General features: G+C 44.8%; 1 protein-coding gene across 1 annotated transcript in view; it reads right to left on the minus strand.

Moving 5' to 3' along the window:
- Window positions 1-12710, minus strand: part of ACLY (ATP citrate lyase) — a 44789-nt gene that overhangs the window by 5810 nt on the left and 26269 nt on the right. The window contains exons 11-22 of the mRNA XM_077806087.1: window positions 11875-11992; window positions 11561-11715; window positions 10158-10248; window positions 8758-8787; window positions 6810-6951; window positions 4631-4799; window positions 3907-4011; window positions 3427-3623; window positions 3155-3236; window positions 2584-2694; window positions 1801-1928; window positions 637-730 (exon numbers count right to left, since the gene is read on the minus strand). Coding sequence (XP_077662213.1) covers window positions 637-730; window positions 1801-1928; window positions 2584-2694; window positions 3155-3236; window positions 3427-3623; window positions 3907-4011; window positions 4631-4799; window positions 6810-6951; window positions 8758-8787; window positions 10158-10248; window positions 11561-11715; window positions 11875-11992 — 1422 coding nt within the window. The remainder of the gene's footprint in view (window positions 1-636; window positions 731-1800; window positions 1929-2583; window positions 2695-3154; window positions 3237-3426; window positions 3624-3906; window positions 4012-4630; window positions 4800-6809; window positions 6952-8757; window positions 8788-10157; window positions 10249-11560; window positions 11716-11874; window positions 11993-12710) is intronic.

Raw genomic sequence — 12710 nt, forward strand, 5'->3', positions numbered from 1 at the left:
ACCAAACTGTTCTGCAAATAATGACAGTGATTGCTCTTTATCCAGTACCTGAATCAAGCCAAGAGGAAATCTCTTTTCTCTAGTCCAATACAAGGTAGCTTAACAGTGCCTTGCCTACATTTTTTGGCGTCATCTGCTACCTGGTATAGAAGCTACACCTCCCAATACCCCGCTCTACAGGTAATATTATGGAGCCCATGCTTTAAGATCTCTGCATTATCCCAGCATCAAGACATTGCTCCATCACACTGCATTTTCTTGGTATAACGTTGCCCTGCTAAAGTCATGAGAATCCCAGGCCCAGCATACATGCTGTTGGGAGTGAAACATCTGTAACCAGCTTGTCAGGTGACAAAGCCATTGGTGGCAAAATGTGGAATGACTACCTTGGCACCATGCAGTACTTATTGTTGAAGAGTCTGGGAGCCCTAATGGATAATTCCAGCAATGTAGGTCAGAGAAGCTTTTGGTGCCTCTGCTTCACCTGGGAATCACTGAAGTAGTACATGGACAGCATCAGATGGCATGACACATACCTTCCACTGTCTTCCCTCAGACGATAGTTTTATCATCTGAAATCTCAGCAAACATCCCAGCTGGCTCTCAAGAAACTGGATGGCAAGATACACAACCTACCCTTGCCCAAGAATAGTCCATTGGTACAGTGGGGGGAGGCACTTCCTGGGCCGGTTCAATCACTCCTTTGGAAACGAGATCTTCATACACAGACCTAGGCAGAGGGGGAACAAGAGACAGACATCAGATCATTTTTAGTTCTCTAAGGGGGCTCAAGAGAAGCAGTTCTGGTCCAAAATTCAGATATATATTAAAGACCTAGTATGAATAGAAGTGTTTTCACAAAGCAAGGTTATCGCATCTCCCCTGCCAGTTTAGAGGTGTCAAATATAAAGGGAAGGGTAACCACCTTTCTGTATACAGTGCTATAAAATCCCTCCTGGCCAGAGGCAGCATCCTGTTACCTGTAAAGGGTTAAGAAGCTCAGCTAACCTGGCTGGCACCTGACCCAAAAGGACCAATAAGGGTCCAAGATACTTTCAAATCTTGGGGGGGGGGGGGTGGTGTTGTGCTCTTTGTTTACGTGGTTGTTCTCTCTTGGGACAGAGAGGCCAGACAGAAATCCATCTTCTCCAACCCATCCTAATCCAAGTCTCCAATATTGCAAACAGTAGAGGTAAGCCAGGCAAGGCGGATTAGTTTATCTTTTGTTTTATGTGAATTTTCCCTGTGTTGAGGGAGGTTTATTCCTGTTTTCTATAACTTTAAGGTTTTGCCCAGAGGGGGATCCTCTGTGTTTTGAATCTGAATACCCTGTAAAGTATTTTCCATCCTGTTTTTTTTTTTTTTTTTTAAATAAAAGCCTTCTTTTAAGAACCTGACTGATTTTTCCATTGTTCCAAGATCCAGGGGTTTGGGTCTTTGATGATTTTGTAACAAATTGGTTAGGATACTATTCTCCAGCCTCTCCAGGAAGGGGGTGTGTAGGGGTTGGGGGGATATTTTGGGGGAAGACGTCTCCAAGAGGGCTCTTTCCCTGTTCTTTGTTTAAAACGCTTAGTGGTGGCAGCATACTGTTCAAAGACAAGGCAAAGTTTGTACCTTGGGGAAGTTTTTAACCTAAGCTGGTAAGAATAAGCTTAGGGGGTCTTTCATGAAGGTCTCCACATCTGTACCTCTAGAGTTCAGAGTGGGGAAAGAACCCTGACAAGAGGTAGTACCCCTGTGGTTTCCTATCCTCTGCAAACACCACTATGTTCAGGATGCCCTGTTCATATCACTTACTGAATTACATCTCCGAGCTCATCAAAACTCTGGGGAACAAATACGCCAGCTTCTTTCAGGGCCTGGTTCTTTGCAACAGCAGTTTCAGAAGCCTGGTTGGCACAAGCCCCCGCATGGCCGAACTGCACCTATTAAATGATGAGAGAAAGCACCAAGAGATCCAGTCATCTAATTGCTCATAAAGAGTCAGAAAATAGAGCCAGGTATTGGATTAATAACCAGTGGACTAAAAGGAACTCCACAAGCTTTAGGAAGGAAACCAACTTGACTGGAGAAGAAGAAGTGGTAATGCACATGGTCATTATCAACTTTCTATTCAGCTTCATTACTTCAAACACTAGCACAGAGACCCTAACCCTCACTTGTTAATGCTCCAAAGCACAAAGCATTATCTAATCTGGAAGCTATATTATTACAGTGTGGCTAATTACATTCTTTTCCTCTGCATCCCTGCCCCCAGCATTTTTACACGGAAGCTGTATCTTCCTCATTCCCCTTCCCTAAACTGAAGTACACCATTATGTGCCATTAAACAGCTGCCACATTCCAACTCAGGACATTCATGGCAATCCCTGTGTGCGCAGAATCCTTTGGGATCTGTCTGGATGAAATGTACTGCAGAAATATAGGATGCTACTATCGTTTAGGGATTTGTTAACTTCCACTTCCATGCATGCAGACTGCTAATGACGACAGACGTCTGGAAAGGTTTGGGTGCAATGCAAGGAAGTGACCCCCCCTTCCCAAGTGTGCATATTTTACACGCACAGTCTATGCACATACCTCTGAAGAGAACATTGTGGCACAAGTACCAATGCACCAGCAGACAACAGGCTTAGTGATGCGGCCCTCTTTAACACCCCTGCTGATCTTGTACTCTTCTGTGCCTCCAATCTGCAAAGAGAAACAAAGAGTAGCTTGACTGGGTTCAAGCTTATGTACTTCTGTAGAAGTCAGTTTTTAAAAGCAGGGCAATATTTCTAAGTGAAATCCCCTTTTTTGCCACATCTCATACACAGAGCCACATGCTTGTAAAATAAAAATCAAGCCTCCCTTAAACTCCAGAAATAGCTTTTTTTTTTTTTTTTTTTTAAAAAAGGAAAGGACTCTGAGGGCCTATTCTGGGCTCGATGTTCCTACTGTGAAGTAGTATTTCAAAAAAGGAACATGAGAAGATTCACTCTTTCAACAGGAAGAGACATCTGCTACTAAGATGAACAGCGCATCTGCAATCATTATTGGACGTTCCTATAGCTGATTCAGCTCTCTCTCACCCAAGGCTGTAAGAACTTGTATTACAAAGAAACAGTTTCCAGAGAACATTTGGCCAGAGGAGCAGATGGGTTTAACTCACCTCCCCCAGCACCACAATCATTTTCACTCCCGGTGTGTCCTGATAGCGTAATACATGGTCCATGAAAGTTGATCCAGGATATCTGGGTGGAGTAGAGGGGAAGTGAAAGGAAGTTGAGCTTTTATTTATTTTAAAATTTCATACAAAATGTTTCTGAGAAGAGGAAGGTTAATTAAAAACATGGAAAAAAACAAAACAAAAAAACACCAACTTTTAAAAGACCCAGGATGTTTTTGAGTCAGGCACTGGAAGAAACAAAGACATGTTCCCACCTGTCCCCGCCAATAGCCACACCTTCATAGACCCCATCTGTGGTTCTGGAGATTATGTTGTTGAGCTCATTGGACATTCCTCCAGAGCGGGAAACATAGGCCACACTGCCAGGCCGGTAGAGTTTTGATGCCAGGATATTATCCAACATACCCCCCGTGTTGCCTATTTTAAAGCATCCAGGTTTGATCCCACCAACCTACAGGAAGAGGGAAGAAAGAGTCAGGCCCTTCATAAACACACATGGAAGCTGAGCAGCATAGAGACATGTCTGCAGAGCAGGCTGCTTCTGCTAGGAAGGCAGCAATAGAATTGCTTGCTTCATAACGACCTTCAAACTGGTAACGACTCTGTGCTTTATAGTATATTACAAACAAGAATTTGAAATAGATTCTAATGTATATTTTTCCCCCGTAAGGAAAACCGATCTGAAAACAAGTATGAAGGAACGTGGGCAGGAAGCGCCATAGCGGATTTCTTACAGTCGCAGGCCCAATTATAGTAACCCCTTTCTTGTCAGCAGTCTTGATTAGTTTGCGTGTCAGTGCCTCTGGAATGCCTTCGGCAATGATGGCAATGGTGCGGATCTGCAGCACAAGATAGAGAAAACACACTCACTCAGTAACTTCCAGCAGTCAACAGCTTGACAAATTCTAGGGAAGGCAGCAGACAGAATTATTTAAGGTAAGAACGCTCTATAACACAACACTGGCCACAGCAAGATCAAGCGTTTCTCAGAGCGCACAGCTGAGCTGTCTAGTTGTTAGTGCTGGGTGCTATCTTGTGAAAGGGCCCAGTTTTGAGTCCCGGGAACAGCCTGGGATGATAATGCTGTGAAGACGACACCAGTAGCATTGTTCAAGAGCTATCCCCGCCATTCTTCAATTAAAGAGTAGTGCTGTTATATCCTAAAGGAAGAGTCCAGTCCAATCTAGTCGTCCTCACCAGGCAGATGGGAACTGACTCCCTATTCCACATGCCTCGAAAATCCATTAAAGACATAGCTCTGTAATACAGCACTAGTCAAAAAGTTGTCCTACGCCCTTGGTACCCCTTCTACAGCTCACAGGCCACTTGTAGACTCAGCTGAGTTCTTCATGGACCTCAAAACACTCTGCTAACACTGTGGTTCTAAAATAGTGTCTCACTGGTATTATTAGCCTGAGCATCCTCTACTGCTTGGACCTCCGCTGATTCCCCACTCACCTGTGGAAAGTTCATGGTCTCGATAGTACTGTCATAAGCAGACCGTAGAGATGCAAAGTTGATCAGCACATCTACTTCTGGGTGCTTCCTCATGGCATCAGACATGTTTTTGAAAACAGGGATCAGGATTTCCTTGTGGCCCCAATAGAATTTCTGCTTGTGATCGCCACTATGAACACCAAAATGAGACAGACCTGATCATTCACACTGCTGCAAAGAGACATGGCTACACAGTGCTGCAGGCACAGGAATGTGTCAGCAAAACACAGTTCCCAGACACGGTCAGGTTGGCTTTTCAGATCTCAGGAGAGAGGTAAAGGTAGTAAGAGCCAATAGCAGGCAGGTGTGCAGTGTATAAAACAGAGAAGCATATGGAGGAAGCTGGATTGACGGGACAGAGAGGGTAAAGGAAAGCAGGATCACCTAGCAAGGATGATAAGCTCCACAGTGAAGTTAGCAAACAGGATCTCAATTCTGCCAGAAGCTGGATAGACAAAGCAAGGTAAAGAAACAATAAAGAAAGACACATTTAGAAATGATGTGTTAATGGCTATTTGACAAATACAAGTCAGAAGGAATGGGGAATTGGAAGAGAGCACATGGCACTGGCATCCTCATGCTGACAAACACGGTGGCAGAGTGAGGGTTGGCTAAATTTCCATTCCATGAAAGGGGGATTTTACCACCCAGACACAACAAGGAGATGCACCCCAGTAAAAGCTTCATTCAGAGAGGTCATTCTCTGCAATCAAGACAAATTGTACAGCTGGAATCAGATTGCTAAACCAAGTGGTACGGATCACGCTGGGAGTTAAAGATCCTGAGCGTCTTGGCCAAATTCCACCTCTGGCCATTACATTTTCCCAACCTAAATTCCCCCTGCAGACTCAGTTAGGTACAGGATACATCTTCATTTCTGGTCTTAAACTTTGCTGCAACATTGCTGCTTCCTCATAACAGCTGCCAAGTTTCAAGTGGCTGCATTTCAGCAGAAAGCGACGCTATGCCTGCATTTAGAGTGTGTAAAGTGCTTCTCACCCAGAAGGGATTCCAGAGATATAATCCTCATGATCGAAGTCTAAAACTGACACTGTGGAGTGTCTGATTGACAAAGGGTGGAGGAGGAATTCACTGAAGGACAGTGATATGTACTCCTCATATCAGATTCGTAGAAACAAACAAACAAAACAGCAGCAAACAACCCTTAAGGGAGCTTTCTCAGACAAACAGATCAACAGCCACTCTCATTCTCTTCCTTGCCACCCACCCTGCTCAGTGAAGAGTTTGTCACACCTCCCTCCCTCCCTCCTGGAGAAAGCCCCTCCTAGGTGCAATTCAGTCGGAGGACTCAGCAGCTTAGGCAGCATGTCGGCACCATGCACCAGAAAAGCCACATCCTACAGGGAGCCACGCAGATGTAGCACAGTTGAAAAAGATTAAACAAGGTCTGCAGGATTAATTATCATGATTACATCCAAAAGTCCCAATGAGGATTGGGACCCCATTGTGCTAGGTAGCTTACAAATATAGCTGGGAAACACTCTGGTCCAGAGTTTAAGCTATACAAGATGCAGAACGAACAAAGCAATGTCTGGTACTTCCGGTTTGACTGGTGAAGCATCTGAAGGATCCCAGGAAATTTTAAACAAATCCCGGATGCTGGATTCAACACTAAGGTCAATGGATTAAAAAAGAAAATTATAAATAAGGCACTAAGTGTTCATGATGTCAGGCTAAAGGAACTGCATGTTCCTGCCCCAAAGAAAGCTTAAAGGAGATTAAGAGCCACACTCAAAGACAGGACCCTAGGCTAGATGGACCAGTAGTCTTATATGGTGTGGTAGTTCCTACATTCCAGTGTAGCGTGGCCATTGTACATTTGGGAATTCTTTGAAAGAGAGAGATGGAACCTGGTGAACATGAACTGTGGGGTTGTTCCAAGCCATTTCACAGACATGGCCTATAGTAAGGAGTGGCAAGGGGGGGAGTAGTTGGGAAAACCACTTAGGTGGCAGGTTGGAGCGTAGGAGAATGTATTATCATAGATATAGGGTGGGATGGAGGTGGGCAGAGACTTGAGAAATAAAAGGGAGCTTGAAGGGGAGAAAGCCAGCGGACAGATCAGAGAAGGGAGATAAGGGAAGTCAGGAAAACTACATGGTGGATACAGGACACTTACGTGAATGGATAAACCATGGCAGTGACCGAAGGCTCATCCCTGGAGCAGATATAATCAAAGTCCAGCATGCCCTGCACCGCTCGTGTCTGCATCCCCCAAACAATAGCCTTGGTGTGACAGCTGAACAGGGTCGTGGCTTTACCTGTCCGAAGAAAAACCAACCCCCACACATAAATCTGTGCCCAAAAGCTGTAATGCAGCACTTTATACACACAGCTGCTGAGAAGTTTCCACATTCAGCGACTTCCCCCATGCCGAACCCACGGGCTGCATTGCAGGAAGTAGCAGACACATCATCCAAGAGAAAGATGAAACTGCAGCTGAAGCAGCCTTTCCAAGAGTTTTCAATAGAATAGCCACACTTCAGCTTCAAACGGGGAGAGGAGGAAGAGGTAAAACTGCTTCCTTCTCCCATGCTCCCAAATATACCAGCCATTCCCCCCCAAACTGGATTTATAGATTTATTCTATGGAGCTGAAGAGAGCTCAAATGCATCGTTCTGAAGCCCATATTTTGCATGTGGCCTGTGACCTAAGAGGGCCACAGGGGCTGGACTTCCCATCGATCGAGTTTTCAAAGTGGGAGAGCAGGAAATGGGGAGGAAAAAGCAGGAAACAAGGAACAAAGCAAAGGAGATTCACAAAACTCAGCCTAGGTTTTCAGTTCTGTTTGGAGATCAGAATCCAAGAGGTGACTGACTGTCCCAGGAATGTAAAGGTGACAGAACCTGGCTTCTGGGACCAAACTCATTGAAAAGGCAGCTCTGTAGCGAGTGAGGATGGACTCTTTGCTAGAAGTGACATTTTGGGTTCCTCACCAAACTCCAAACTAAAAGTCTGAAGATTCTTCCTCAGCAGCAACGCCTGACAGCCTGGAACTGAAAACCCAGCTAGGTTCTTTCTGGCTTTGTAGAATCCTTAATGCTATTTACCTGCATTATAAGATACCACCCTGCTCCTTTTGTAAAATTCACAATTTTCCCCATCCCCATGAGCATACAGACTGCTAATTCAGACTGGTTGCTCTTAGCTCACATCTCAAAACAATTCTAGTCCGAAAACAAAAAAATCTTTGGCATTTGTGTCTTTATATTTCTCCAGGATACTCCAGGAGGTGTCATTACCACCCTTTATGAAACAGGGACAGAAGCCCAGAGAGCTAATGTGACTTAGTTGAGGCCACAAAGCAGGTCAGCAGCAGAGCCAGAATTAGAACTCTGGAGTCTTTGCTGTCACTGCCATGAGACAGTGGAGCTAGGCCCCCGCGCCTTGCTGCTATGCCATATTATGGCAATCGTTTCTAACTTCAGTTAGGCCCTGACCCAGCAGTCCATCCTCATTCAGCAAAGGGCTTAGAAACATGCTTAAGTCCCATGACTTCAGTAAGAACTAAGCCCATGCTTAAATGTGAAGCCACCACAACTTGGGGTTGATCCAAAAGACTGTCCTCTGCACTTTGCATGAATCACAAACACAGACAGATGGTATCTGCATTACTATGCACCCATTTAAGCATACAAATAAAATGTGTTTTTAAAAAAAAAAACACACGTACCTGATTCTCAGTAAAATAAACATCAAAATCTTCCTAATAATATCTGGGTTTTTAAGAGAATCAAACCTTTCGCAGTGTGCCCGCGTTAAACCAGGCAACTGCTCATTCATTCACATCTTCCCCCTAATAAGCTCTCTTCTTTTGGCCTGAAATTTGTCCCCGCCCCCCATAAGACAACCGCCCCTGGAACAAATGAGCATCAGATCTGCGTTTCAAAAACAGCTGAAAAGTTAGAGTGGTGCTGTGCTACAGAGGCTGCATGGGAGCGGGGAGGGGAAGAGGTGCAGGGCCAGGCAACACTGCAAACTTTTGGAGAGAGAAAATGGAGGGGAAGGAAAAAAAAAGTCAGCTGTCAGCAAGGCGAGACACATTCAGCTAGTCACACGTGTCCTACCTTGCACAGGTCTTGAAGCTGGGGCTGAATCTGTTAAAGAGAGAATCACCAATGCAACAATATGACAACTGATGGAACAGAGAACTCTGGCTGTTGTCAGCCCTGACAGCCCATCAGGGTGCCTGGTGAGTTGGTTAGATTGTGCCCTCCCTGCCCCGCACAGAGCTTTTTCATTAAAAGCAAACGCTGAAAAGCAAGAGGGCACACTAGATGGAGTGTTTTAAAAATAGAGGAAAATAAGCATATTAACAAAAAATTGCTAGGTTGCCCCAATGCGATAAGACATGATACCAGCAGCTCCAAAGAACTGAAGTCAAAACATCTGCCTTCCAGATAACTGGAGATCAAACTTGTAATTTCACCACCCAAGAATCTTTGCTCAGCCCAATGTGGATATATTTCAGGCTCAAGCAGCGCAGCCCTCAGCATTATAAGACACGTTACAGTCTCCACAATCCATTTAATTTTCAACCTCTTTGCTACGACTGCCCATAGAATTTCCAGCTAGTACTAACTATGATAGCAGTCCTGGCTCTTGTGATCTGGCCTACTAGGAACAGCACTTAGTCTCACCAAAATCATTCACTTTTCTGTACATACATAACAAGGTCAGCATCTCCTTCAAATTTGAGGAAGAAAACCAAGAATCTGACCGTCTTTCACAAACCAGCTCCCTATCCCCAACTCTGCTATTAGCTTCCAGTCATAAGCCAAGCCCTTCTCTGCAGAAGTTTCTAACAAGTATGTCCAAAACTATAGTGTCAAGCCAGAGAGAGTTCCCAGATGTCTGAATTAAGAAACCTTGAAAAACATAATGAAAACCCATGATGTTATCAGATTCATGAACTAGGCCATGACCTCTATTGCACTAGCAAGGTTTTCAACAAACATGCAAATTGCATTAGTCCAGGAAGATCCATATGCAAGGAATGTCTTTCTAGGTACTTATGTGGCCTTCAACTGCCTACTATCTGAGCACATCCAAAAAGAAAAAAAAACACAAAAAACCAAAACAAAAAACCCAACCCCTACCAACCTGGAGAATATTCTACTTCTTGGCTACACCTACGTAACATGAGCTGAAAAAGCTGGAATTCTCAAGTTTAGCTATTTCCCCGGGAGGACACATCCTGAGTCAAAGACAACTCTGACTCATCTTTTATAATCTAGGGGGACTCGAAATGAGAACTATTTAAAAAACAGCTACATCCAAGCTACAGCAAGATTCTTGCTCATTATCCACAAATACGGGTAGCAAAGACTGTCCTCCCCTATGCCAGGCTGGAACATGGTAGAGGGCAAGAGTAGGCACTGGGACTCACTCCTGGAACAACTGGCAGCCAGAGAAGGAAGGGTGAGAAAGCAGTGCTGTTCACGATCCATCAGAACCCCAGGCTTACCAGGGGGCGTCGTGGGCTTTGCTTTCTTGGCTGGAACAATCCCATCAGGTTTGCACTCAGAAAACGAGGCAGTTCTGCTTGGTGCTGGTGTCTGAAAGAGAACCCAGGAGCAGGGTCAGCAAGAGAGGACACAGCAGAATGGGGTTTCCTGATGCACTACTTCTTGAGAGCTAGCAACGGACTTTGGCAGTGTGTATCCTCCACAAAAAATAAAAGAAAATTAATTTTGGAATCAAATGTTTCAGATGCCACCCCCACCTCTGGAGGGTAGTAAGGGGCTGCGTTTCTAAGGGATGCATTCACCCCAGCTGCAAGATGACCCACTGGAGACTGTATTTGGTGCTGAAAATCACATTCCTGCATTTGAGACATCACCAGTTTGTTATTAGGAGGATTCACTGCAAGATTGGCTAGATGGGTGGAAACAGGCACAAACCTTGTTTAAATTGTGCCTTTTCTTACACCTAATGCAGAGTAATGCCAGGACTCCACAGGCTGTAAAACCCCCACACATCTGGGAGTCTGGATTAGACAGGTTCCCAAGAGGTAATGCCACATTTTTAAGTAGTTTTTTATTGGATTGTATTCGAGGCTTGTGGGGAAAAAAATGGGTCAAGGAAGTCACACCAGCTGTGAAATGGGGCCAGTTTGTATTTGGTAGGAGCCCCATTGAAAGCCCCGTGAAGTCATTGGGAGTCTTTCCATTGACTTGAAGTGGGCTTTGGATCATACCCTATGTTACAGCAGGCAAAAAGGTTCATATTGCAAAAAATGTCACTTTTCACATAAAAAACTGTAATTCTTTTAATACTGGATTTAAACCATAAAATAAATTAAAGTCAGAGCATGGATCTACAGTGAGACAACCTATTCTAGTTTACTGAGCATTGCAGAGTATTTTAACTATGTATTAAGCTTCCCTGGCAATGTTCTCAGGGCTGAAAGACAAAAAGCACCCCAATCCGAGAGAAGAAATTGTAACCGACACATTTCCTCTATTAAGAGAGCCAACTCCCTGTGCTTAAAGGAATGTGATACGGGTTAGCTGAATATGAATTTAAATCAGGATTGCTGCTGCCAGGAGTTCCCTGGGAAGAGATTTACTTTTGGTGTTGGACAGATCATGCTGTACAGATTAAAATAAGTTGTAGCCAAAAGCGTTTCAAGCACAGCATGGATATGGCCTAGGACAGCAAAAGCAAGGGGACAGCCAGCCCTGAAAGTCTTATTGCATTAAACCTGACTAATCCACAGAGGAAAGTCCCCTGCAAGAAGCTTCCATTGGACTCTGGGGGATTAGAGCCCTGCTGTCATTCTTCTTCTCACTATTTTCTAAAAAAGGTTTACAGCGATTCCTTTAAACTGAGAAGAACAAAGAAGATCCCCGTGGCTGGAAAACTCACAGAAGAGCTACCGCTGGCATTGAGGAGGAAGTTGGCAGTGTGGGCTGCTGCAGGAGGCTGATTAGGTATAGGTCGCTGGCCGAGCGCCATGCCTACAATGGCTGTCATGTGGGTCTCTGTCCCAAAGACATGGATCGGGATCCCGGTGGTTTTTCCTGCACACAAGTACACACAAAACCTAATCAGGCTTGGGAAAAAAAGACCCAACTGATTCTCCAATGAGGCCAAGTGTCAAGGTTTGAAAAAAGAAAAACAGAAACAAGAAAATGACAACAAAGTAAATGAAGCTTAAGTGGTTGGTTGAGTTTCCTTACCCACTTCACCCATGACGCGCAACCCTTCCTGGTAGTTAGGGCCTCCTCTCCGCACAAAGATCCTCACCCCATGCTCTTTCAAAGGGCCCTGGTAATCCTTAATGGCTCTCACAATACCCTAAAACAGAACATATGGGTGTCTGTTAGTGGAGAGAGAGGTCCTCTCTCTCCCACCTTCCACATCCCTCTTGGAATTCAGAACACCTTCTCCTGCTTTATACTCCAAGTCTTTGAAAACCACAGTTACCGTTGTATTGGATCAGAGTCCATGAGACACTCTCCATAACTGGCCAGAAGGGGGCACTCTTGAACATCTTCCCAAGTGGCTTGTTTCTGCAGTGCCTGTCAATCCTGTCTATACTGGGGCATGAGAGACTGGGGTTTGCATAGGTTTCAGAGTAGCAGCCGTGTTAGTGAGCTATAGCTCACGAAAGCTTATGCTCAAATAAATTTGTTAGTCTCTAAGGTGCCACAAGTACTCCTTTTCTTTTTGAATAGGGTCTAACGTGCTATGGTGCAGAGCATTAATCCTGAACTCCTGCCGGCCCAGGGAGTGAGAGACTAGGCATCACACCTGGGTCCTCTGTGCAGCCTTTCCTTCACTCTGCCGAGTGAATTAAGTACTCTTGGAAATAGTACTGCATAAGCAATGCAAGAATCACATCATGCAGCCTCCCTCCCCAACACATATTCCAACCCCGGTACAGATAGACAGTGCCTGTGGAGCAGAGGGAAATTACTCAGTCCTTAGTCTCTCTGCTGAGACTGCCAAAAAGGAGACCAGTTGGGAGTATGGATGTGTGTTGATGATACCCAACAGGATACACATTTCCTCG

This window comes from Eretmochelys imbricata, chromosome 27 (assembly GCF_965152235.1).
Source record: "Eretmochelys imbricata isolate rEreImb1 chromosome 27, rEreImb1.hap1, whole genome shotgun sequence".
NCBI classification, from domain to species: Eukaryota; Metazoa; Chordata; order Testudines; family Cheloniidae; genus Eretmochelys; species Eretmochelys imbricata.